Source organism: Catharus ustulatus, chromosome 1, assembly GCF_009819885.2.
Source record: "Catharus ustulatus isolate bCatUst1 chromosome 1, bCatUst1.pri.v2, whole genome shotgun sequence".
In the NCBI taxonomy this organism is placed as follows: domain Eukaryota; kingdom Metazoa; phylum Chordata; class Aves; order Passeriformes; family Turdidae; genus Catharus; species Catharus ustulatus.
Genome location: NC_046221.1, coordinates 143,507,136 through 143,533,876, shown reverse-complemented (window position 1 = coordinate 143,533,876; position 26,741 = coordinate 143,507,136). Strand labels below are relative to the sequence as shown.

The following is a 26,741-nucleotide window of genomic DNA, read 5'->3' as shown; positions in this document are numbered from 1 at the left end:
AGATTGAAACTCCAATTCTGTCAGTGTGGCAATACTTCAGCTGCCAAAGAAAAGGTGCAAATACCCTGAAATCTGTAAAATATTTGTTCCTTGTGGACCCTGTGAGGAAGCTCAGGTGCTTCCTTCAGCAGAACTCTTTGAACTGTGAAAGTTACCATGTATCACTTGCAGGAATTGTTATAAAAAGGTTTTACCTTATTACTTCCTAAAATGATTTAGAGAATAAAGTAGTAATGAGGAGATTAATGATAGTTCCCTGTATTGCTTTCTTGAGTAATTTTTGTCAGCAGTTTCCTGATTTCTTAAAGCTCAGCTGCTGGAACCACCACATAATAACACTTCTAATGTTTTAGCTGTTTTTCCAGTCTTTATAGCTGCAGGCAAAAGTTAGAGAAAATGGACACTTTGAATGTTTCAACACCAGAAATTAAATGAAAAGCACTGGAAATTAATTATTCCATTAAAATCCAGTGGTTTTAAATTTTACTTTTGACCGGCTTATGATTTTTGACTCAATGTAGTTGTCAAAATTTTACCTGACATCCAGCCCTAAAAGAAACATGTTTAGAAGTGCTGGTTTAGAGTTTCAGTTTTTGCTGAAACACTGTCTCACTTAGGTATTCATGTGAAAACTCTGATGTATTTCTTTGTGAAAACATTTGGTTTTCATGATATTTACGTAAAACCTAGTCAGCAGCAAAACATCAAGTGTTATTAGTGAAGGAACACTTCAATGCACTATCTGGCATGCTAATTTGAGAAGATTAGAAATTCATATTCTCTATTAAGCTCTAAAAAATGAGCTAATGCAATGCATTGTGACTGAGCAAAATAATAGCTGGTAATTCACTTCCTTGGTTCCTGTCAGCAGTTTCATTTGTCTTGAATAGGTATAATTGTGTGTCCAAAAAGAGATTGCACTAAACCCAGTTGTGATATAGTCAGACTTTCCAAATCCTGTATTAAGCACAGCAATTTCCTGCTTCAGATAAAAATACTTCAGTTATATTTACACTCTGCTAGTAAAACATAGCTTTCTTCTAAAATGTGCTGCTTGTGCTCTTCAAAGCTGAGTTGATTGAAGTTGTCCTATTACAGCAGTGTTCCCATGAATATGGTGCTCAGCTAAGCACAAGTTAAAATGAGACAAACTCATTTTAAAGGGCTCTTGAAGGGTAGTGATGTCACCCTGCTACCTCAGGTATGAGATCTGGAAAGCAAGCACTTGCTGATTGTTTAACAGGCATGAGTTGTCACAAGGGTCAAACCTCAGCCATTTTACAGAAAATGAAGTGATAATAGTTACTGCCATTAACCATATGAGTCAGTAGTAACTCAGAGAAGCATTGTTTATGCTTGGCAGAAGTTAATACTAGACCAGCTCCATAATCTCATCTTTGCTAGCAAACACATTTTTCTGTTAAAAAGGAGCTAAATAGTACTTATGGTGATCTTACACTTCTGATGATAAATGCAAGAGGTAATTTGCCTAGTTTGAAAGTTTTGGAGTGTTTTTGTGCCAAATTTATAAAAATAATGATGATAAAAATCAAATCTAAATATTGCTTGTTTCATATGGTGTTTATTACAGTCTAGCTTTATTTTGATGGAAAAATACCAGGAAATGGAGTATCTAACTGTGTATATAATGTTAAAATGTAAAAACATTTTTGTCTGAGTGACTGTACCTCAAGAGCCAACATTTATCATTCTGCTTTTATTTTTCTGCCACTCAACACATTTAGCTAAGATATAGGCACTTAGATTTTGTGTGTGCTTAGATTTTTACTGATTAAGTTTGGTATATATCATGTTTTCATTTATGCTTCAAGCTTGCTGTGTTATCCCAAAAAGCTAACACCCCCATATTAGAAAGATTGGGACAATTGCATCTGTTTTGATATAATATTAATAATAAAACGTGTGGGTTGTACATGCACAGAACTAAAAGTGTTTGTGTTCTTCCAGGCTTGCTGGTATTTCCTAACTCCAGAAGATGCTTGCAGCTAGAATAATTTTAATCTTTCACTATTGGTGTTTCTTTTAATACACAACTACTGTTGTTCAGGCTTTCAAAAACTTGTTCCATAACAGTTTTGTTATTATCATGCCCTACGGAGTGCTGAGCACTTTTGAGCTTTGGCTGCTGCAGAGTATTCTTTCAGAGGGATGAGTGTGTTCAAAGTTTCCTTCAGCTTTTATAAAAATGCCTTACTGACTTCTTGATGGACTCACTGTTCTAAGTCCCTCAGGGCCTTGGGAAAGTGTTCATCATAAAGTTAGTGTTTTCTGCCCAGAGAAACAGTCCTGCAGGGCGTGCTGGGAGCGTTTTGTAGTCTTATACTTCTCCACACTAAACTTCAAGATTATAAAATGCTAGATTATAAAATAGCCCCATAAAATCATGTTTTCTTGTTTTCCTCAGAAGCAGTGTCCTAATTTATGAAATACTTCTGACTATGTTACAGTTGTCCATATCAGCCCAAACGAGACAAATAACTTAGTGGTCAGATGTGCTGAACACCCCGCAAGGAGCTCTCCCTTACTGGTTTAGAAATGGGAGTTTGAAAGAGTTTGGCACTAAAAATGTTGTTGCACTATTCTTGGAATTTCTTGATATCAGTGAAAATATACACTATTTATTTTTGAGTATTTAATGCCCTATTTTTTCAAGGCTTAAATCAAGGGATGGAATGGAAGGATAGAGATTTTTGTGTTGTAGCTACCTGTGAATTACATATTAGTTTGGAATAATGGTAGCACAGTATGTCTTTGAATGCAGTCCTAGAATCCTAGCCATGACCTCAAGAATATTTAGCTTTCCATATCATTGCAAAAAGTTCTTGATCATTATTTAATTTATCTTACCATTAAAAAGGAATGTAAAATCTTCCAAAATCATGCCATAAGAACAAATTTTCTTCCAGGATTTTGGAGCTTCCAGTACTGGCTAAAAGTAGGAATTGCAGAAATATATGAAAATATTCAGATTGTGGTTAATGGATTGTGTTTTGTTTTGTGTGATTATGCTGTTATTGCACTGTGTAAAATTGTGATACTTGATATACAGCTATTTTTCTAAATGTCAAGATGTGGCTACTAAATAACCCTAGAACTCCAATTCTTGGTTACTAAAATAAATGATTTTCAATGGAATAATACAGTTGGAGAGGAGACATAGCTATTGCTCACACTGTGCATTTTTGTTGGGGCATTTCTACTTCTGGGTATTTTTAAAAAAATTTAGCTCTCTAACATAACCACAAAAAATTTGATATGTTTTCTTAAGATCCTTGAGGAAAAAGAATATTCGTAGTATTTCATAATATTCCATTCAAATCATGTGCATTTTTTCAATCCTGTACTGAGACAAGATTTGATATTCTTGTTTGATGGAGTGACTCTCCACTCAGGATGCTTGTTCAAAGACACATGTACTCTTACACAGGTGCCACCACAGTGCATATAGAAAATCACAATTTCAAGTATTCATGAAGTTGTTGTAGCTTCACCAAAACCTCCCTTTTTGAAGTTGCTGAGCTTAGCAGACATGCATAATGGTGTGAGTTTTCTGCCCTCCAAAAAATAATTACAATATTTAATTTTAAAAGCATTATATTAAATTATTAATTACTTTATTTACTGAATGATTACAAGAAACATCACTAAATATAAATTCACCAAAATATCAACATGTCAAAATTTCTTCTGTCATGGTATTGCTTGTGTCTAGTGACGACCAGACTTCTGGCACTTTCCAAAACTATTTCTGAACCCTTGCATGCTTTCTTCTTCCTTCATTTTTGATGCATTTCTCTCTGTTTAGCTTTATTCCTCCTCACTCTTCTGGTTTATTCTGCTTCCTATGCTTGTACTTTATTTTCCTCCAATGAACAGGGGTTTCTACTATGTATGTCTTTTTACTCATTAATGCTATAATTCACTCTTTCAATTTTGCAAGCCCTTTCAATCTGTGTAAAATAAATTAATTGATGTAATTAATCTAGAGTGATAATTTTTATCAGTCTGCCCAATAATTTTGATGTTTGGTGATGATACCTCTTTGTATTTAGGTAATCTGAGTATATATTATATTTTGTATAACAGGTACTCCAAGTGAATGGGATATTTTTATCTAACCTTTAAATAAGAAATCTCAATATATTTATGTATTTGAGCCAACAAAGTGCTGGCTTTACAGCCTTTACAGCCTAGAAGGTTAATGGTGTCCTTTGCTGTATTGGAAGTGTTGCCAATGGGATGAGGGAGATCCTTCCCCTCTACCCAGCTGTGGTGAGGCCACAGCTGGAGTAGTGTGTCCACCTCTGGGCTCCCCAGCACAAGAGACATGGACATAGTGGAGAGAGCTCAAGGCAGGGTTGAGTGAAGATGATTGAAGGGACTGGAGTGTTTCTGCTGTAAGTGAGGGTGAGCTGAGAGAGAGGCAAAGCTGTTCAGCATAGAGAGAGGACTCAGGGGGCTCTTACTAATGTGTTTAAATGCCTGAAAACAGAGTGGAAACAAGGCAATGGGCATGAAATGAATACAGGAGGTTCCTTCTGAATATCAGGAAACATTTTTCACTGCGAGGCAACCAAGTGCTGGCACTGGTTGCTCAAAGAATTTGTGGAGCCTTCCACCTTGGAGATGTTCCAAAGTCAGTTAAACATAGTCTGGGGCAAATGGCTCTGCAAGGTTCCTGCTTGAGCAGGTTGGACCAGATGACCTCTCTTTCTAAACTCGAAGTCCTTTTCAACTTCAACCATTCTCTGCTATGCATAATTTGATTTCAAATTTGAAGTGGTGGTAAATTAATCCAAATTGTTATACTAATTGTCTTAAAAAGCAAGCATATTACCAGGGCTAAAAGTTTATGGCTTTATTCTTAATTACATGGTTCTCCATTATTAAAAAAAAGTGATATAACATGTGCTTTTGTGCTATGTAATTTAGAGAACCTGATATTTTAGTCCACCTGAGATTTTTAGTTTGTTGCTTTACCAGGGAAAGGTAATTTATATGACTAGATGACTGATGGGGAGCTGTACACCTCACTGGAACATTGAGGGTGATTGTAGAGAAAATTTCTAAGCACTATGGAAAAAATCAGTGAGAACTTATGTGAGACATATAATGTCAGGAAAATATCTGCAGTTTACTTGATGTAACTGAAAGTAAAATGTAGTTCTTTGCTATACTGTGGATGCTCTTTTCTTAAAACTGAGACATTAGCACCATTTGTGTCTCTTTCTTACTATCCTAAAATATTTCCCCATTTTATAGTGACTTTGTCTCTCTGCTACTATAATAATTAAAATCAATATAATAAGTGACTAGAATGTAAAAAGATTCGGTCTGCCTTGAAATATCAATACAGAATCCTGAAATCCCTTAACCACTTGGACTTTGATTTCTGAGTCAATCTATGCCTTAACCTCCTCAAAATATCATTTACAACTGAACATTTGCAGTGTTGAGGCAAGGGGCACTCTTCTGAACGTTCTCTTTTATGATGGTTATTAAGCACACCAACGTCTTCTGTGTATGGTTTCTTACTTCAAAAAGCCCAGAGGATTTGGCTGCATTATATTCTACTGCACATCTGCAACAAGCTGTTACCATTTGCATTAACACAATAGTTCTCTAAATAAGCTTGCCTCAGAACAGAATATTAACAGATGCCTTTTTCTTTTCTGACTCCATTTAATCAAAGTGAAAATAATTTTCTGTTTTCTTTCCCGAAGGTGATAGAAGTCTAGTGTGTTGTCTGATGTAGTCATAACAGGAGTCTTAACCATTCATTTTATCAGAAATTAATGTCCTCACATGCTTTTATGCTTTGTAACTACTATCCCAGGCCAGTCTTTCTGAACTGTGGTGCTTGAAAACCATATGCAAAAAATGGAAGTATTTTTTATAATAATAAACTTCAGATAACTGAAATGCAGGCACTATGTGCCTGATTTGTAATGCATTTAAATTAGGGATGGAGTGATGCACACATTTTCATGAGACACTATGAAACTACCAGTTTTAAGTGGCATCATCTTGATGGCCACATGATGCTATGAGTTGGCATTACAAAAGAAGTAGATTAATGACTTATCATGTCAGGAATTGACCTGGCATACAGGGCATAAGATAATAAGCTTGAAAACTCTGTTATGGTGAACTGTGCCTCCATTCTTTCTTTTACTCCCTACAGTGTAATCTCATACAGCTGTTCACATTTTCCCTTGTTGTTTAGGATCTCTCATGTCTCAGGAAATACATGTGAGACTTACATGTTCAATCCATGTCTTGTGCTTTTGAAATAAGCCTAGATTTCACACTTTTGAGTTTCATATAAAGTCAGCTGTCCCTTTTGTGCAAAAGAGTTTGTCCTGATTTATTATCAGTCGAAAAATTTTAAGTCAGATGTCCCAGTTACATGGTCCAAGCCTGACTTGCAGGGTTAGTATCATGAAGTGGCAAAGAAGTTCCTGAGTGGTGGAAGGTCAGGCTGAGGCTTTCACTTGCAAGGCTTTGACCAGGACAAATGTTCTCCAGCAGAACAGCAAATGTTCTCCTGTTTCCAATCCCTTCTGCAGTGAGTGCCTCCATATGGCCATGGACATGCCAAGCCTCATGTGTGTTAGGGAAGCTTCTTGTGAAAGGGAGTACATGTCTTTGTCCTACTTTTATGCTATTACTGACATGTTAGTTTTGGGCTACTGCTGCAGTAGTGGTTTTGGTGGGTCCTTGGTTGACCCAGAGCAGCCACTTTCGTGTTTTTGTATTCTGATGCCACCAGCTGACTCTTGCTGCCCATAACATTACGCACATAGGCTTTTAAGGATTTGTGAAATTTGAGTTTCAGTGATTGTTCAAGACTTATGGCCAGCATGGAATGAGCAAAATTCTGCTAGCGATAGTAACTTATATCTGGTGTGTTGTTTGAAAGCTCAATTATGTTTCCAAGTAGTAATTCTTGAGCATAAGAAGAGAATAAATCAGTTCTTCAAAGATGACCAAAATTTCATTGCCAGATGAAATTTCAGAAGAGAATCATTTATCAAAACAATGTTTTTGAGAAATGATGAGATGAGGCTAGTTAAGTTGTTCATTATGTAAATTATGGATGAAATCAATCCCATCTATTATAATTTAAAAAAAGAAAACCCTGTCTTCCCACTTAGTAACATATTGTATTGTTCAGTGTTAGTTTTAGCTTCTGTACTTGGCCTATTCATAGATCTGCAGCCCATTACAGTGGCGCCTGTTAGGGCAAATACTGTGAAAGTTTTGCCAATTTTTCTATGATAAACCATGTTTTCCAGGAATTCATACTTAATCATAAAAAATCCCTCACAGTTGAGACTTGGCTTGGAAAGTCTTGATTCACAAAAATTTCACTTGTATGTTTATCCAGATATTCAAAAATAAATCAGTCATCTAATTTATAGAATCAGATCTAATTTATAAAATCAGAGGTATTTCAAAATAATGTATTGTTTAAAGATCAGAGAATTGTATTTGTTGGAAACAAATAATATTATGATCACTTAATCTAAATAGACACATTTCCTGACAATGAATAATTGATTTGTTGCTATTACCTTACTAATCACTCTTAAATGTTACTGTGTGTTTTGTCTGTTGGGCAGATCTGTAGTTTAAAATGGTCACATTTTTTCAGTATTCTAGAAATGTTCAAACATCTAAGATATTTTCCTCTGAAAAATTAACTGTGTATTAATGAAAATCTGTAACTGAGGTATGATGTTTATATTTCATTCTAATGTACATTTTAAAACTTTTTTTTCCTAGATGTCATTCTCATATTGCGGGTGGCGGATTTTTTGGTTTAGTTAATTACATATGAATAATGATTAATGCAATTTATGAATGTTCCTCATAGAGATAAGAGATTTAATCTACACTTTTACCTAGGATGTTGCCTTAGTTCTGGTAAAAACAAAAACTTTAACACTGACGATTTCTAACTAACAATCCAGATAATTGTGCAGATTTAAATTGCTTGTAATTGACAGACAAACCAGTGAGAAATGCTTATTCTGTAGTTCAAACATTACTTTTCAACTGTGTATTAGTGCTTTACATTTCCTGTTGAAATTAGGTTCAAGGAAAGAGCTATTACCCAAAGTTTATTTACACAGAAATGAGCAACACCAGAAATCACATGTTCAAAGCCTGTATGTGTGGAAAGAAGTTTAAAGAAGAATAACTAGTTGGATTTGGGCAGTAATTATTTGGCTACACAGAAGGAAATTAGGAGATATTATACATAACTGGAAGGAGAATAAATTTAGACAGGATTTTGAAAGGATTTTTGTGAAGTTGGTAAATGAGAAGAAGAAAATGCTTCCAGTCTGAGTTCAGGAGAAGGAAACTGGCTGTAATAGTGGTTTAATTGTCTCAGTAGAGAAAATAAACAACTGAGATTTGATAAGTATGTCACACCCAAAATGATCCAGTTGTCATCTACTATTAATCTTACAGGACAGTTTAAGTCAACATATGGAATAGATTGTGATGAATGTGCTGACCAAGAAATGAGTATTTGCTGACATGATGAAATAATTAGCATTTGGTAGAGATCAGTCATACCTCAATGTGAGAAGCTGATAATCACTTAGCTGAGTTTGGTCCAAATTAATAGTTCCTTCCAGCACTTAAAACTATATCAGCCAGTCCAAATATGTAGCCAAAGTCACATATTTGTATTAATTTTCTTCCTAGTCGCTGGTAGAGTGCTCAGATTTAGGATGAGAATAATGCTGATAGCACACTTATGTGTTGGTTGTTACTGAACAGTGCTTACACTAAGGCGAGGACTTCTCAGCTTCTCATGCTGCCCTGCCAGCAAGGAGTTGGAGGGGGCACAAAAGCTGGAAGGGGACACAGCCAGGACAGCTCACCCTATCTGAACAAAGGGATATTCCAGACCAAATGGCATTGTGCTGAACAAGAAAACTGGGAGGAATTGGCTGGAGGCTAGCAGCTACTTCTCAGGGACTGGTGGGCAATTGCACTGTGCATCACTTGTTTTCTGTATTCTATCATCATCACGGGTGCTGTTGTTGTTACTGTTATTTCCCCTTCTTTTTCTGTCCTATGAAATAGTTTTTATCACAACCCATGAACGTTATCTCTTTTCCAGTTCTCCTCCCCCATCCCACTGAGGAGGAGTGAGCAAACGGCTGTGCAGTGTTTAGCTGCCTGTTGGGTTAAACCACAACTTGCATGTCTGGTTTTTAGGACCATGTATTCCAGTCCAGGTGTTTATCACTCATGCATCTAATCTGTAAAAATTGTTCAGCTTGAAAAACATCTGTAAATTTGAAGTTAGTGAAGTCTCAAGAGTTCAGGTAAATGTTTCATCATCTCTTAATGTTTGCAAAGAACAGACAAGCAGGAAGGTAACATTCTTGGAAGACAGTTGGCACAAGAAACATGCCAGGAAACCTGCTAGTGTTTCAGGACAGTGTTCAAACCTGTGCTCTGGCTCTGTATATTTACATATAAAAGGTTTGGATTGGGAGGGACCTTAATGATGCTCTAGTTCCAGCCCTCCTGCAATGGGCAGGGATGCTACCCACCACACCAGGTTACTGATTTTTTTGAAGGTGTAGCTCTTGCACCTGGCCACCAGTTTAGCAAGGATTGTAGTTTGTGCTGCTGTACTGTATTCCAGTCTCTGACTGCCAGCCCAGTACCTCTGGTGCACAAAGAATTATTAGCATCAGGCATTTCTAAGGAAAAAAAGAGATCTTGAACAGTTTCGGTCTTTAAGCTGAAGAAGCTTTAGTACTGTCACAATATAATAAAAGCAAGATCTCACAGACATTATAAGCTCACCCAAAGTAGCCATAAGAATCTGATGATGTGGAGCTGGAATAGCAAATGCATTTATATTTTTCATATGGTTAATTAAACCCACAGAATCATTCTGTACATACTAGGGTTTTATTGGTATTAGAATAAAGAATTTCTTTTTTTAAAAAAATGAAACTGATAATTACTTCTCTCTGTGCTTCTAATCAACAGTCTTTGATGTACATCTGTTTTTTAAGCACATCTGTACTGTAACTTCCAGTCAGGAAAAGCCTTTTATGGCAAGTAGCCTTTAAGCTACATGCTGTGTTTATTTCACGTATTCTTTTTCCTTTTCTTCTTGAGGAAGTATCCACACATTTTCCTTCAACTTTCAATTGAATTTTCACTGAATATATACTTTAAAATATTTTATGCAAGGAAAACTTCACTTTTTAAATTCAGTTTTGATTCAGTTGTTTAAACTGATGGTAGAGGTTATAGTACTGTCTTTCTTGCAGATACATCTCAGATTAAGAGAAGCTATTTGTCCACTCCACATGTGTTATTGGACACGATGTTATATTGTTTCTTATACCATGTGATGCCAAGTGTGTCTCCAGCTGCTGTGTATATGAGGGAAATCTGATGGGAAAGACAGCCTGCTGTGGTGCTGAGAGCATCTACAGTGCTAGGCTGCTGTAACAGATGCTGCAGATCATTCATTGATTCCCTTAGCAAATCAGTTGCTTATCTCTGGAAGGGAAAAAAAAAACATTGTTTTAGTTGTGTTCTTCAGGTCAGTGCTGAATGTAAAAAATCCATGCATGTGTTTAAACACTGATGCACTTAGGATTGAAATGCATATTTGTTATTTAGCATATTTAAGCATGTGAATAGGTCCTGTGGATAAATTTGTTGTCACAGGCTTATTTCAGTTTAGTGACAAAATGTTCAGATAAGCCTTTGATCAGTTCTGGGTGCTTGCTGTACATGAGGCCAGCACTGCCCTGCTGTAGGTGTTCCTGCAGCTGTGCCAAAGGAAGGGACATGGGAGTGCACATCTGTCCAGAGAAGGGACATAGGAATGCACAGCTGTCCAGAAAAGGGACACACACATGTACATCCATCCAGCCTCCAGCAACACGGGTGAAACTGAGCCTTCCTGCAGGCACTACACTTTGCTTCCATGGGCTGACAATTTTATTACAGCCTCTTCTGCTTGCAAAGCTGTGAGTAGTAGTTGCTGGGTTGGTGGGCACTGAGGAAGAGCTCAGACAAAAGTTTCCCCAGCATCTGCAGCTGGATTCAGAAAAGGGACATTCCCTGTAACTATGGTAATATGGTTTCATTCTGAAAATACACTCAAGTTATGTTTCTAATGGCTTTTTCTAGACACACATTTCAAAAGTGAAGATAAATAACAGACTTGGGCTTTGTGGCACCACCCCGAGAGATCCCATTTTGTTTATGTCCAGGTTTAAAGGGACAGTATTACCAGGAAAGGGGAATTCAGGAACTCGCAGGCACAAAAAAGGTATAGGTTGGGAATAACAGTTCTTTACTGAAATATTTATAAGACAAACAAAAACAGCATCAGCTATACGAAAGAAAAAAACAGTGACAGAACAGAATGGAATTCAGTCCCAGTCCCTTTTTCAGTCACCGATGGCTCTCCGATGGACCAGGGCGGGTGGCTTCTCAGTCGCGGCTGCTGCAGGGGCAGGGGAGGGGGCCAGGTGGCCTCACCGCCCCAGGTGGAAGAAAAAGGGTGAGGAAGGAAATTCTGCTCACCGTGGGCGTCCCAGTTCCCAGTTGTTCAGAGGAAGGCAGGAAGCTTTAGCAGTCCAAATCCAAGAAGCCTGATCCCAACAGGAGAAACGGAACCTCTCTCCTCCAGTTCGGCCGGCGAGCTGTACCAGTTCTCCTACCCCCAGTGTCCTCTTACTTGCCGAAAACAAAAGCAGGACTCCACCTTTCCCTAATGGGCCATCATTGCTTCAGCTAGTCCTTTGTCTCCAGCTCTTAACGGCTAATAGGAGAACCATCCCGGCTAGTTTAACATAATAATGGGAAAAATTTCTAAACCTCGCCAACCCACAACAGTTTATTGCAGCTTCTGATGTGAAAGATGTTACAGGTATATGGTTAAGTCCAGCCTGGGTTGTTTTGGTTTTCTTTGTCTGGTTTTGTCATACCATGAGAAGAGTTTAACAAAACATGATTAATTTAAAAGTAGAATTTCTTTTTGTGAGACTAAACCTGTACAGTGATGTATGGAAAGCTTCTGCAAAGTTTGTTCCTTTTGGATTAATATTTGCAGCCATAGAAATTAAGCTAACAGAAGCATCACAGGAGTCATATCCAGGTCTACCTACCATACCTGAATGTGTTCAGAATTGGGACATTAATAGACCTATTGAATTTCCTTTATCACAAAATAAAATTAAAGCATTTGGGGGCTGGATGTCTAGGAAAAAGTGGTGATGGCCTCTAGACGTATTCGTAAGCATTACTTATTGTTTTAGTCAGTTATGTAAACATCTTTTAGAAAAAGAAATAATCTGAGGATAATGGTAAACTATACTATAGTAGAGTACACCCTATCATACACTGTACAGTAGACCCAAAGAAAAATGTATTTTGTAGAGCAATCACAGTTACTTTTCATGTAGTTAAATGTGAAGTTATTCTGGAGGATCAAAGTGTTAAGAGCTAGGAAAACACACCTGCAGGATGAAGAATGGCATCCAAAAAACATTGTTTCTCAAAAGAAATAATTTGAGTCCATTACAATATATACAGAAAAATTCCAAATGCAATTCCTTTCTGTATAACTTTGGTAATAAGGAAGAAGCAAAACAAATCAATTTCAGAATTCTGACATCCAGACTGAGACCTGTACTTTACAGAAGATTTTGGAAAACCAAAGAGTTCAGTTGGAAACTGCAGGTGCAAGTGAAAAAGAATTATACAAGGACTACAAAATAAACTTTAAAGAAAGATACACAAAATCATACATATATATTTAGCTTCTCAGACGATGAACAAATACTTATTTACAGTCTGATCTAGGACAGAAAGGAATAATGAGAAAAAATACCTGCATAATAAAATTCAAGTTAGGAATTGGACAGAAATTCTGGTGGTGGAACAATTAACTGGTGGAACAATTACCAAAGTGTTGGACCTCCATCTCCTCTTGTCCTCTGATTTAGATTGGACAAATTTCTTCTCAACAGCATGTGAAACTACTGTTTTATTTCTCGTGTTTGTGTAAGAGATCTCACTAAATGTTCTCTTGACCCCAAAATCCAGTGAGTGTCAGTGAGCAGTGCAGGGGCAGCAGCTCACCTGGTGTACTCTTCACTACAGCAGAAGAAGGAGGCAATAACTTTATGTCGTATTAGAAATGATACATTCATGTTCACTTTCAGTTATTATTTAGGAGTCTTCCTGCTGGAGTGTACTTTGTTGTCAGGTGTTTAATTTAGCCTCTTTTCTTCCTGAACATCCATAGGATTCACTATGCAATACTTAAAGAGAGGTGTGAAGGATAATAAAAATAATTTTTTGTGCTGTTCAGTTATATAAAATGAAAGAAATTAAAATAAAAGAAAAATATCCTGGAACAAATTTATTCCTCAGTTCTTGACCTGAATCCTTGAAGGGAATTAAAAAAGGACCCACTCTTCATGACTAAATAGTGTTCCACAGAAGAAAATATATCTATAACAAAATTAGCTTCTCAGTATAATCTTCCTCTCTGTAAAAAAACCCTTAATTGAATAAAATGCAATTTCTAGTATGAAATTAAACCTTAGGCATGCCACAAATAAATGTTGTTTCAACAGAATTATTTTTTCCCCCCATTATGATGTCATAAAAGTAAAATTAATTAAATTCACTTGGAAACAGGAAAAAGAAAAATAAATAATCGATTTTGAAATACAGAGCAGAGGGAGTTTAAAGTCAGATTAGAATCCAGTCAAACCCAGAGAAGGTCAAGCCAATTAGTTTTAGTGAAACTGTTGCCTGTAGAGTTAGAATACATTTACACATGTTTCCTTACTCTTGACAGTGTATCATTTTTTTATTATTTTCAAATTTGCTTTATATTTCTCTGCAAAAGGAAGGAAAAGAAACAAGTTCCAAACCTTTCATTGTAAATATTGTGCTTGGCTCTGCTTGCAAAGTATCTGATCTGACATGTTGTTGATGACTGTAAGGATAGTGAGTAACCTGCAGGCAACTGATATTCATATTGTTTGAATTCTGAGCTAAATTTACATTAGAGAAACATTTTGGCTGCAGTGGAGACTCACCTGTTTTCCCACAACTGTGACTGAGAGGACAGTGGGACCCAACCTTTGAACATCTGTATATTCAGTTAAATGTAGGGCTCTCGTTTATTGAGTTTCCATGTCCTCTTGAGTTTACTTCTTTTCCTCTTCCCCGAGAGTGCTTACCCTCGATTTCTTTTCTAAGTATGTTTGTGAATTTTCAGTCTTTCACTTTCCATATTCTTTCATGAATATGTACTTCTACAAATAAGAAATAATATTCCTGGAAATGTTGGAAGTGCAAGGCAGTTTTCAGTTCGTATCTCACTGCCACCTGCTGTATATGGTGAAAAACTGCGCTGTGGGAAATTCATTGCATTTCAGCTGTGAAAGATGACTCTTTTCCCAGTTAATTTGCCCTAAAATTGAGGGGAAAACTACTGAACTTTCAATAGGCTGTGACATGTAAGTTCCATTCTTTGTGTAGGAATCAGTATTTCTTAAACAGGTGACAATGTCTGATGACACTATATTGTCCAGAAGGAAAGAACATCAGATTATAGTATTGCTTAGTTAGTTTGTATTCAGGCCAGATGAAAAATAGACGGGCATTTTGGGAGGAAAAAAATACCTCACTTTGCTTATTCTTGTCCTAAGTACTAATACTTTTTATTTCTTAATGGATGTGTCAAAACAAAAACCTAGCAGGATTTAGATTCAGAAACTTGAGATATTTGGATACTTCTTTTACTTGAAGAATTAGTCTTTGAATCTTTTAAACCAGCTTTCATCTCAGTAGCTTATGTCTAGTGTATGCAAACATCAAGTCTACAACACTAAGTGGTGGTTGGGATAGATATAATAATTTACCTGAAGTTGTGACATTATTAAGTTGAAAATAGACTTTCAGGATTCTGGATGTCAGGAACTGAGTAAGATGTCACTCAGATCAGCTTTGCACTGAGTGCTTTTGTAATGTTTTGTGTAGTAATTGCAAGATTTACTGAAGACAGAATTTTTTCTGATTTCATTAGGAAAGTTAACATCAAATAGACAAGAATGCGCATGAAACAAACTCTGTGTTTGCAGACTTTTTAGTCTATTATTTTATTGGGCTGGGAATATATATTTACACCATTAGCTACCGGTATTACACCAAAAAGAATAAAAGAAGACCAATAAGCTTACAAACTCAGGCATTTCAAAACTGTAGAAAGAAGTGCCTTCATTTGCTTTTTATTTTTCTGTTTTGATGATGACTATAATTTTGGTATGGATTTTTCTCTATTCTTACTCAGTAATTGTTCTAAGATGTAATTTGTTGAACATTATTTAACCCTTGCAAATGAAGAAAGAATGATTAAAGAATTCCTTACTTTTTGTGATATCCATTGTTGCCATGTTTCAGTGCTTTGCTAATGTTTATTAACCCACCTTTACACAATCTGGTCTTTGGGGATTTGAAATGCTATTGCGGGCAGCTGATGGACTCTGTGTGATCATTTCACCCCTTCTGGTGTCTTGGAGGCAAATATGTGTTCTCAAGACTTTGTCAAATGACACCAAAAATTCACCCAGGAAAATGAGGAAGTGGTTTCTGACACTTGACCCTTTCTGTTGCATCTCCTCCTTTTTTATTTTCCAGTGTCACCATCCAAGACCAAATGTCTTTCACACCCTGTCCAAAAAGATATTTAACTTTGACTGATGTCCTACAAATCATATTCCTCCTAAAGCAAATATTGATCACAGCCAATTTCAGCCTAAAGGTTATGACATTAAAAAAATCAACAACTGCAAAATAGTTTAGAAAAACTGTCATGAATTCAGTAGTGGGTGACATTGGTAGACATGTCCCATGTATTGTGGTTTGCAAAGTTATTAAAGTGCTGTGTGTCCCCTTCTTGTGGGCCACTTGTCAGTGTTGGTTTGTAAAACATGCTTTAGGAGGAGGATGACTCTGTAGCAGTGAGGAATTATTTTTTCCACTGAGTGTGTGTTTATAAGATTTCTTAGCAATTTATGCATTTCTCTGGCAGTTTCAGTATCCAGAATGTTTAACTGAAAGCCCTGGGCAATAAATTATTTCTGGGAAAAATTTCTGGGCTGAATTCTTTGCTTGATTTTTGGATTTTTGCAGTCGGTGTTTATCTGTAGCTTGATGTGTGGTGCAAAAGCAAAGTAAGTGATGAGGCATTTGTGGGTCTGTGCATGACCAGTGTGCTGCCAGAGGGGGCTCCTCCAGAAGCTGACCTGAGGAATGGCTGAGGCAGCTGGGGATGTTTCCCCTGGAGAAGGGGAGGATCAGGGCAGATCTTATTGCTCTCTGCAATCACCAGAAAGGAGGCTGTAGCCAGGTAGGGGTTGGGCCCTTCTCCCAGGCAGCAAAGGGAGATGATGGGATGAGAAGACATCACCTCAAGCTATGCCAGGGAAGGTTCAGGCTGGACATCAGAAAGAATTTATTCACAGAAGGGATTTTTAAACCAGGGAGGGAGTTGGAGTCACCATTCCTGGAAGAGTGCAATAAAAGACTGGACATGGCACTTAATGTCATGGTCTGGTTGATAAGCTGGTGATTGATTGGACTCAATCTTAGAGGTCTTTTCCAACCTAAATGGTTTTCTATGATTCTATGATTGTGACAGGGTTTAGTGGCAAACATTGGGTGATCTTAGATGATGTTTCCAACCTTAATGAGTCTATTCTATGATTCTGTGACTTGCCATCTTTCTCTTGAGCTGATCTCATTGACTGGTTAATCATCGAGTATCTATCATCTTTCCACTGCTGTCATTAGTTCCCTGAGGTTGCCATCCTTCAGTGATATGACTTGATAACTTCTCTAGCTTCCCAGATGGATGAAATGCTGCCACACGAGGTCTGTGGTAGAACTGTGGCTGTAGGAGCGTGATGTATGAATGTGCAGCATTTAGTTCCTAAAAGGACAGGTGAAAGGGAAGAAAATACTGAAAAGTGTGTTTAGCAGGGTCTGCTGTTATCTTAGGACTCCCCTGTGCCTTTGCTGCTACCAGTGAAAGTTCTGTGTATGAAAATTCACAAAGGGAAACAGGCACACATGTAAATCCCATTACTCAGTAATCACCAATAGAAGAGATAAATGTTTTAAATAAGGGAGTATTAAGCATTCTGATAGCTCTAATATGATGATTTATGTGCAAGACAGCTGAAATGACACAGTGAAATAAAACTGCAGATGGTTGTTTTTTGTTTTTCCCTTTTATTAAATGTTGTAAATCTGCTGCCCTCGTGTGGCTGTATACTGTAATTTGCTGGAACTCCCAATGGGCAGGATTTGGTAGGACAGCAGTAAGTCCAGCAGTGTTTATACATCAGATGAAGGACAATGCAGACACTGAACTGCTGCTGTCTGGCTGAGTCAAGAATCTTAAGAAATGTGGGTGGGAGTCCTTGTGAATGCATTTGCTGTCTTTTAACTCAGGACTGCCCTGGGTGTTAGGAATCTGCTGCCCAAATGCTGTCTGGAGAAAGCTGCCTTTGCAGCTGTCGGAAGCTGATAAAGTCTCCTTCTGAACCAGGTAATGTGTATGCCCAACTGACCAGGTGGGTCCATCCAGAAGCAATATGCAATATTTCCAAGCATCTTTCAGCTTGGGGTATGAGACAAACCAGAAAACTGAGCACAAGTGCCTAAGTTGTAGCGGAACATTGATAAAATGGTACAAAAGCAACATAAAATGAAGAGAAATAACCAAGTAAGATCCAACTTAAAGTTGTTTTCGGGGTTTTTTTGCTAGCTGCTACTCTTTGGTGTACAGACAATTGCTGGGTATATTAGCATAAATAATGTTTTTTCAGGAATTCGTGTTATAATTTCATTATAACCTATATGTTATTGGGCCATTAACTATATTTTGCCATTAAAAGATGTGGTACATGGTTAGCTAAGGATAATATTTCATTGCATAGCATATTAGTTGTCCAGCTACCTACCAGAACTAAGTGGTCCAAACAAAAGTTTGATGAATAATACTGTAAAGACACCACCCATTGGGATAAGTTACTTAGAAAATAAAGACTTAACTCATTGGTAATTTATAAATGAGACTGCAAAACTGAATTTTTAAAAATTGGTTTAAAGAGTTTAAATTAATGGCTTTACCAATATTGCTTCTGCAAAAATTACCTGTGCAGAAATGTGAGATACACAATGATAGATTGGGCTTTCAAGGCTTTTTTTGGTAGGTAATTCAACACTGAATTCAGCTACACTTCACATCTTTCTTGGCCCTATACATTTCAGTGTATACATAAACACTACAGCGAATTAAACAATTTATGTAAATCATATTCAGAGTTGACTTTGATAACAGAAATTGAGGAGCCTGTTTCTAGACAGTCAGAGATAAGAAATACTTTCCAAAGAAAAGCTAGTTAGCTAGTTAATATGCAAGGGAAAACACAGTCAAAATAAATATAAGAATACGGTAACCTGAACAGTGCTCAGATGTCCTACTCTTTGCATGAATTATTTGTATTTGCTCCGCTTGCTGATAACATGAAAATCTTAAAAAAAATAAAGACAGCAATCATAAAACAAAGATTGAAGATGAAGCCTGATCTGGAGACCTATAACCTGGAAAGCAGAAACAAGGTGCATTGCTATCTGCCAGATGACAAGCAGATGAGCATCCTTCCATAAGGAGGGATGTAATACCACTTTAAAAAGTCAGTGCTGGCTGTGGATCCTAGGCAGTTGCAATGATTTGTTTGCTTGCTTGGATACTGCTTCTGGTCAGGAGGTTTTTTAGGCAGTTGGATCAGACTTAATATCTCAGATATTCATATAACCACAGAATGGTTTGGGTTGGAAGGGACCTTAAAGATCATCTACTTCCAAACCTCCTGCCATGGGCAGGGACACCTTCCACTAGACAGGGTTGCTGAAAGCCTCATCCATCCTTGGCCTTGAACACTTCCAGGGGTGTGGCAGGCACAACTTCTCTGGGCAACCTGTTCCAGTGCCTCACCACCCTCACTGTAAAGAATTTCTTCCAGATATCTAATCCTAACCAACCCTCCTTCAGTTTAAAGCTATTTCTTCTTGCCCTATCACTACATGCCCTTCTTGGTAAGAAATCCCTCTCCAGTTCTCTTGTGTTGTCACTTTCTGTTCTGTACGATAATGTTATAACCAGGTTTTGATGGTGATAAAACCCCTCTAAAGAGACAGAGTCCTTTCACTCACCCTCCTCAATTGCTTCAGTCATGAATTACAGTAATTTCACGACTATAAGGTGCACCCTTTTGACTAAAATTTTAATCGAAACCCGGAAGCATGCCTTATAATCTGGTGTGCCTTATATATGGACAAAGTTCGGAAATTTGCCAACCCAGAAGTGTGAGCCGCGAGTCGAGCCGCAGGAGCTGAGCCGCGAGCTGTGCTGGCCGTGGGAGACGAGCCATGAGCCGCGCCGCGAGCCGAGCTGCGAGCCGAGCCATGCCAGCTGGCGCCGGGGGTGGGCAGGAGCGCCAAGGCCTGCGGCACGGAGAGGGCACCTGGGTATGTGTTTAAAATCTACGCTGATCCATAAAAAATGCTTGCAAATTGAGCACCTGCCAGTGAACCCTGCAATCGCGTGATTCGTTACTTTGTTGAGCGCGGAGCAGTTCCTCGCTGCAAAAAAAAAGTGCGCCTTATACTTCGGTGCGCCTTATATATGGACAAAGTTCAGAAATTTGCCGACACCCAGAAATGTGCCTTATAATCCGGTGTGCCTTATAGTCGTGAAATTATTGTACCTTTTTTGTGCCACAGGTAATACAGTGCTACTAAAATAAATCCACTCCTTTTCAACTGCACAACAGAGCCAAGCATGACAGAGCCCTGCTGCTTCCTATGGAGAGATGAACTTGGGGTCAGGGCTCTTGCTCTAAGGAGCAAGAAGTGAGCACGGCAAGGTGTGGAGAGGATTGGGCACACAACCTGCACAGGGGGTTCTCCACCCCTGACCATGACACAGAGCAGAGGGAGCTGCTGCTATCCTGGCCCCAGGGAACAGGCTCCTCTGTCGGCTGTCCTCATCCCACTGCCCTCCAGTAAGGGAAAGGGGATAGCTTGGCTCTCAGATCCTCTCAGAGGACCTACTCTGCATATCACAAAAATCACGTTTTTCAAAAGATGTCTGTAGCAAGATATTCAGAAGATACTTCTGTTCACTGTGCTTCTGGTGGTAAAATAAGCACTGCAATTGAAATCTGCATTTAATAAAAGTTCTTATGCATGGGGACTTCAGCAGCATACTTTGTTTGAACTCTGGTCTTCATAATCAATTTTTTCTTGCTAATCTCTAATCTCTGTTGTGTTCTATTAACAATATGGGAACTGATGGCTACCCAAGAAATCCCTTTTATATTCAGTTTTCTGGTTAAAATGACACATTTGGGATTTGGGACTCAGCATTACCAAATCATCTGGATTTTCTCTCTGTGGTTTAATATTGTCCTGAAAATAATGAAATGTAATCTGTACAACAGGGCAATTTGAGATATAGTGAGCAGCCAAAGTGCTCCTAACAGAAAGACAAACTATCATTTATCAGTGGCTCAGGTATGCTGCCTCTGCATGGGTTGGTAGTCCACAGCACATTTGGAAGAAGGCAATTTGCCTTTGGTGTCTCTTGGAGTAAAAAAAGCAGGTATGGAGACAATTGCTGGCTGCAGAGCAGCAGAATCTTTGAAATGTGCTTATTACACAGTGACATCAAATCATTGAACTCCAGCCCCATTAATTTCTATTTCAAGGATGCCATGTGGGGAGTGTGCTGGCAATATGATTTGATGTTTGTGTTGCAGGAGCTACTTTCTAAGGCTTAGAAATACCAACTGTGTTGTGTGTCATTTTATCAGTGCAACTCACAGTTTTTTAGAAGAAAAATCATAGCATCTTTCATTACCTTAAACTTGTAGCAAGGAATTAATCTAGTTCTCTGGAGGAGGTCATAGAGAAACTAGATGAGACACCGACTGAAGTTTATGTTTCTTTTACTGCTTGGTCTGTTTAGTTAAAAACCCCAGAATATAAGATCACTGAGAAAACTGGGTATCAATTTCCACTAAAGCTCCTGTTGATTCTTCTGGTCTTGTGAGAATCAGTTGACCAGCAGAATTGGTTACTTTTCTCATATTATTTCCCCTCATCTACTCCTCCTTAAAATACATTTCAAAGATTTGGGTAAAAAAAAATAGAATAGAATATTGAAAGTGCAAGTTAGAATACAGTGTTGAACAATACATTTATGCAAGTTCCGATGCATTAAAATATACCAACCAGTAGCATTTAATAAAAAAATTATATTGAAATTTCTATAATTCAAACCACCTTATTGTAATGCCACTTTGTGTCAAGTTTTCCTTCCCTGTGACCTCATTAGGCGTGCCTCATCATTACTGTTACTAAAGAGTTTTAACTTAAAAGCTGCTTTGATTAATGCTTGCTAGGACTGAGGATTTATTGTGTAGGATTAACTAGATTTAAAAATGGCAAAATGCCATAGTAACTTTAATGCCAGACTTTAATGAGAAGCAGAAGTAAACTCCAAGGACCCTTATGATTTTTAATATGGACTAAACTCATGTGCTCATTACCTTCATGTCCTATTTTAGATACAAGCACTCCAACAGTTCCTAGAGAATGGAAGCCTAGGCAGTGTATTATAAATGTGTAACCTGACGTATGTATATATTTTTAGCGAATCATAAATTTTAATAATTTTGTAATCAGATTTATTCAGTACTATTATCAAATAGAGAAAAACTCTTTGCACTGGTTTGGGCCTTTTAAATTAATAAACAATATGGAAATAAGACAAAACCAGACTGACAAATATTTTTCCCAATTAATAATGTACTGACAATGTAGATGAAAAATGCATTTTCACATTTTTATGTAATCTGCTCATCAAATTTCTTTTCACTGTGTTCTTAAGTTCCTTAAGTGCTCCTGAAACTTTATAAAGTTGGTGCTTCTAGAATTTAATAACCTTATTTTTTTACCGTTGATCACATATTTAGTATATGATACTGCCAAGAAAATCCAGACCATTCTCACATCCGACAACATTTGGTCGTCTCCTTAAATCCTACTAGACTTGATAGGATTTAAGCATATACTTAAAAGGTAATGCACTGCTCAATGAGGGCCTTTGTATCTGACACTTTCTGTCCATGCTGTCTTTGAAGAGATAACCAAAGGGCACTGATTTATTATTAGAGCTAAACAAGAAAAACATTCTCATTCAAAAAACTTGTAAACAATTTTTCTGAATTGATCCTAATTTCCCAATTTTGCTTATTTTTCAGTAAACTTTCAATAGCAGAAACATGTCATAAAATTTTTGTTTGTACACAACTATATACTGTGAGAATTAGGCACAATTTACCAATAAGCAATATCAACAGTTCTTTGCAGAGGTGGGACTGTTTCTGCCAAAGCATGTAGGATGGCATCCAACCAAGTTCTTGGGCTGTAATGCCAAATTTCTCATTGAAATCACAGATGTATTGGACGTGACCTAAATAGGATTACTCACTCAAGCAAATTTACACAAGGGTCTAAGGCTGATATCCAGCTTCCAGTGGGTAAGGAGCCTGAATACTCATTTGGCTCTGGGCCTTGGGTCCTTGCATAATGTTGCTCGTGTAACTCACCCTGCCAAAAATGAAACCTGCATCAACATGGTTACTCATACCAGAAAAATTGTGCCTGTGGACAAGTGATGAAAGTCGGGGATCCTGCTTCCTTCTGTAACACACTGAAAACTTCTGTTTTCACTGATGTTTGAAGGTCTCTAGCCGGCATTACCATTGCAGTCCCTATTGATAATTTCTGTACCACTGAGTTGTTTTTGTTGGGGTTTTTTTATCACTTCTGGATTCTTTACTTGACTCATTGCTATTATTTGTTTTTCTTTTTTTTTTTTTTTAGGGAGAAGGCCAGCAAAAACGAAGGACAAAAAGAAGAAGAAAAAGAATTTGATGGAAAGGGCTCAGAAGCAGCACAGCATCTTTTTAGCAACAGATAAAACAAGCCAGTAAAGACTTGATTTTCCTTAATGTATTTTTTTGCGAAGTGCACAAAAGCTGCTATATGCTCCTGCCCATGGATGCACTACAGTTCAGCTGCTTTGACAGTATTGGTGGCAAATAACTTGTGAAAATAAAGCCCACAAGCTTGTTTGTTTTATTTATATATTTTTCTTTATTTTATTTTTTCCCTCTTATTTTTGACCTGAAGACTTCAAGGTCAGGAGTGCACTCAGTTGGATCAGTGGAAGGGGTCCTGAAGTGCATCAGAGATATTGTTCTGGGTGCCTGGTCAACATGTTGACCAGGAAAGAAACCTACGCAACACCAGTAGGTGGACTTGTGCATATTTAAATAAGTAAGAAAAAAAGGAAGTCTTGGAGGTGTAGGTACAATTGCATTTATGGCCTTTGTTTCCTATATTTGTACATTTCAAGAGTAAATGGATATGAATTACCTACTTAGTGTTAATGTGCATTGTTCTCACACCTGCTACGTCGACACAGTTGTCCAATGAAACTGCTCAAAGACAACGTGCTGCAGGATTCACTGCTTAGACTCCCCAAAGCACAACAGACTCCATGTGTACATATTACTCTGTCTTCATATAAATGAACATATTTACTGTACATTTATGCATTTTTATGTATAAAAATACTTTATACATGTTTAAAGATATGTCCCGTTGCTTCTAGTAATATACTTTAAATAATCCAGTAAATGTTTACTTTTTCTATGTTTTAACTATCTTCTCATGTTCCTCAATAGTTACCAACTGGATTTTTTTTTCCTCATTTGCAAAACACACTCATTTGCAAGAGCTACCTTGCACTGACCCTCACAATGGAGTGTCAGCTCTGAAGTATACTTGCCAGACTAGTAATCCATGAATTCTTTCTGCTATTCAGTACTTCTGTCTCAGCCCCCATGTATTTTGTCTCAGAAAAAGAAGTTTAATGTTTTTTTTTAAGAAGAGGCATGATGATGATAGAAGTTTTGAGTGTCAGGAGAGAAATTGCCTGTAAAGTTCTTGGTATCTAAGACAGTATGTGTAGTTTGGATTTCGCTGGGTTTTTTTGGTTTTATTTTTTTTTCCCAATGTAATGCAGTGTTTTCTTTCAATTAGTCCTGATGCAGTCAGATAAGAAAAATAATTTTTCTTCGTGAATAAGGGAGAAACAAAATAAAAGTCATGTGAAGTCAACCATTTAAAAGTATAGAAAACACCAATTCTCCAGTATTTCTGATTATTTGAGGAAGCTTAACAAATTTATTCTGCAGCTGTTGTTTGCTTTGGGATGTTTTTTGAGGGGGGAGGTGAAGACAATTTTCTGTGTAGGACATTAAAATGGCACAGGATATGTAATTTGGTAATCTAGCATTCAAGGTGATTTTTGGATACCTGCTAGGGAAAGCCTACACTAAAATGCCTGTTTTTTAACCTGTCACTTAAGAGAAATTATTTCATTTTTAAGCCTAAAACTTGCATACGACCTACGCAAAAAAATAAAACAGCAAAACAGACCCCAGACCTTCACAGACCTCTTTTCGACATATACTTGAGAAAAATCCCACAAATACCAGTTTTAGTTTTATGGGTTATATGCTTTTCAAATAAACTAGGGAAATAAAGCATCTGTAAGCACAAATATATCTGTATTTAGCTATGACAAATGTTACTACCGAAATGTGCAGTAGTTAGACACATATGAATGTTTCATCAAACTGCTTGTGGACTTCCACTCAACTGTGAGGTTTTCACTGTATGTTCATATTTACCTAGAACATAATAATGTTACAGACAGTAAGATTGTTCTAATCCTTGGATGCTATTTTGGACATAAAATGCTCACTTGAAAAAAAAAATAAAAAGACAATAAGAACTGTAGCTGTTTGCTTATTGGTTATCAAATTTGGCTGTAAGTGCAGTTAATGCCCTTGTACAAGCCTTTCAGTAGCGGTTACAAATATTGTATTAGGCATGTCATGAAAAGAATGCTACAAAATACAATAAAATGGTGTCACAAGCTCCTGAGTAAAATATTTTTGGTCCTTTTTAATTCAAGTAGCATACTCTTTTTGAATTTCATGCGCATAGAAAAATTGCAGAAGGTGGGGGATGCAGATTTTCCTGCACTGGAGTAAAAAAATATGAGAGTTTTCCATACAACTGTTGTGTTTGAAAAGACTATTAGGTGATTTCTCCTGTCCCAGTCACCTTAGCATTTAGAGTTTCTTGCGAGTGTTGAATGGAAAAAGTTGTCCCTGGGTAGCCCTCTGTAGTTCCTCCTTTGTCCTAGACATGCTGCCTTTGCACGGTGGATACTGTCAGTGTGTTCATAGCACTGGGGTTATGTGTTTTGCAGGATCATACTCTGGAGGTTGAAAAGGATGGTTCCTTGGGCACGAGGAAAAGGCTCTGCACCAAAAGAGTGTTTGGTCACAGGCTCCTCAGGGAAGAGGCCATGGCACCAAGCCTGTCAGGACTTCAAGGAGTGTCTGGACAATGCTCTTAGTAATATGGTCTAGTTCTAGGTACTCTTGTGAAGAGCAGGGATTGGACTCAGTGATCCTTATGGGTCTTTTCCATGATTTGATGAACCTATGATCTTGGGAGATCAGCTACTCCAAATACTTTCTTGAAACAGTGCTGACTTGGAGTTATCTTCAGACACTTTCTCGATAAAGTGAAGAAGATGAGGTTTTCAAAGCTGGATAGTGTAAAAACAGCCTGTGCTCACTGTGCCTCTAATTTCTTTAAATTTGATCAGATTTACAAAGATCTTAGTTCTTTTCTGGTAAGCAACTAAGTTACCACTTTCCCCCCCTCCCTTTCATAGGTGTTACAGGTTTTTGAATCTGTTTCTCTCAAACAGCAGAAAGCTTCAGAGCAGTGGAACTTTTGTGTTCACATGGCTTTTATGCCCTAGTTTAATGATTCACTTTTGGAAATTTATTTTAAATCACAAAAGATTCAAATTAGGAGGACACAGAACTTTATATGCTGTAGTCATTAGTTATAAAAAGCTGTTATGTTGCTATGAGGAGTAGAATTTGCTTTTTCAGAAGCATACACTATTTTGTATCTTATTCATGTCTCCCAGAAAATACAATTACCTATTGCACTGTGTACTTAGGATCTCTCTGTTCTCAGTGTGATTTACCTTATCCTGGCCTCCTAATATCTGTCTCCAAATTAAAACCAAACCAAACCAAACAGAAAAAGAAAAGAAATGTAAAAAATAAAACCAACCCCAGGTGCATCTTTAAAGAAATTATTTTGTGGCTAAGTGGTCTTTATTGCATCTCAGCTGCTCTTGTTAGTGAGAAATAATTGTTATATGTCTCTTTGTTTATTCCAGGAGGAAAAAAAAAGCAATGTTGCATTTTACATCATGGCAATGTAAGCCTTCCATAATACAAATGTCAGTATAAGGAAATTGTTCTCTTACACCTGTATACTCAATATAAAGATATCAGCAAAAGAATAGTGAATAGTTATAGGGATTACATGATGTCTCCATTTATCAGTATGAGTTACAGAACACTGCAGAGCAGAAAAAAGTGGATTTTCAT

General features: G+C 37.4%; 1 protein-coding gene across 1 annotated transcript in view; it reads left to right on the top strand.

Annotated features, from left to right (window-relative positions):
- The window catches only part of LOC116998851 (R-spondin-2-like), a 103,320-nt gene extending 78,227 nt beyond the window's left edge, over nucleotides 1-25,093 (top strand). The window contains exon 5 of the mRNA XM_033064987.2: nucleotides 23,068-25,093. Coding sequence (XP_032920878.1) covers nucleotides 23,068-23,177 — 110 coding nt within the window. The 3' untranslated portion in view covers nucleotides 23,178-25,093. The remainder of the gene's footprint in view (nucleotides 1-23,067) is intronic.
- The last annotated feature ends 1,648 nt before the right edge of the window (nucleotides 25,094-26,741 follow it).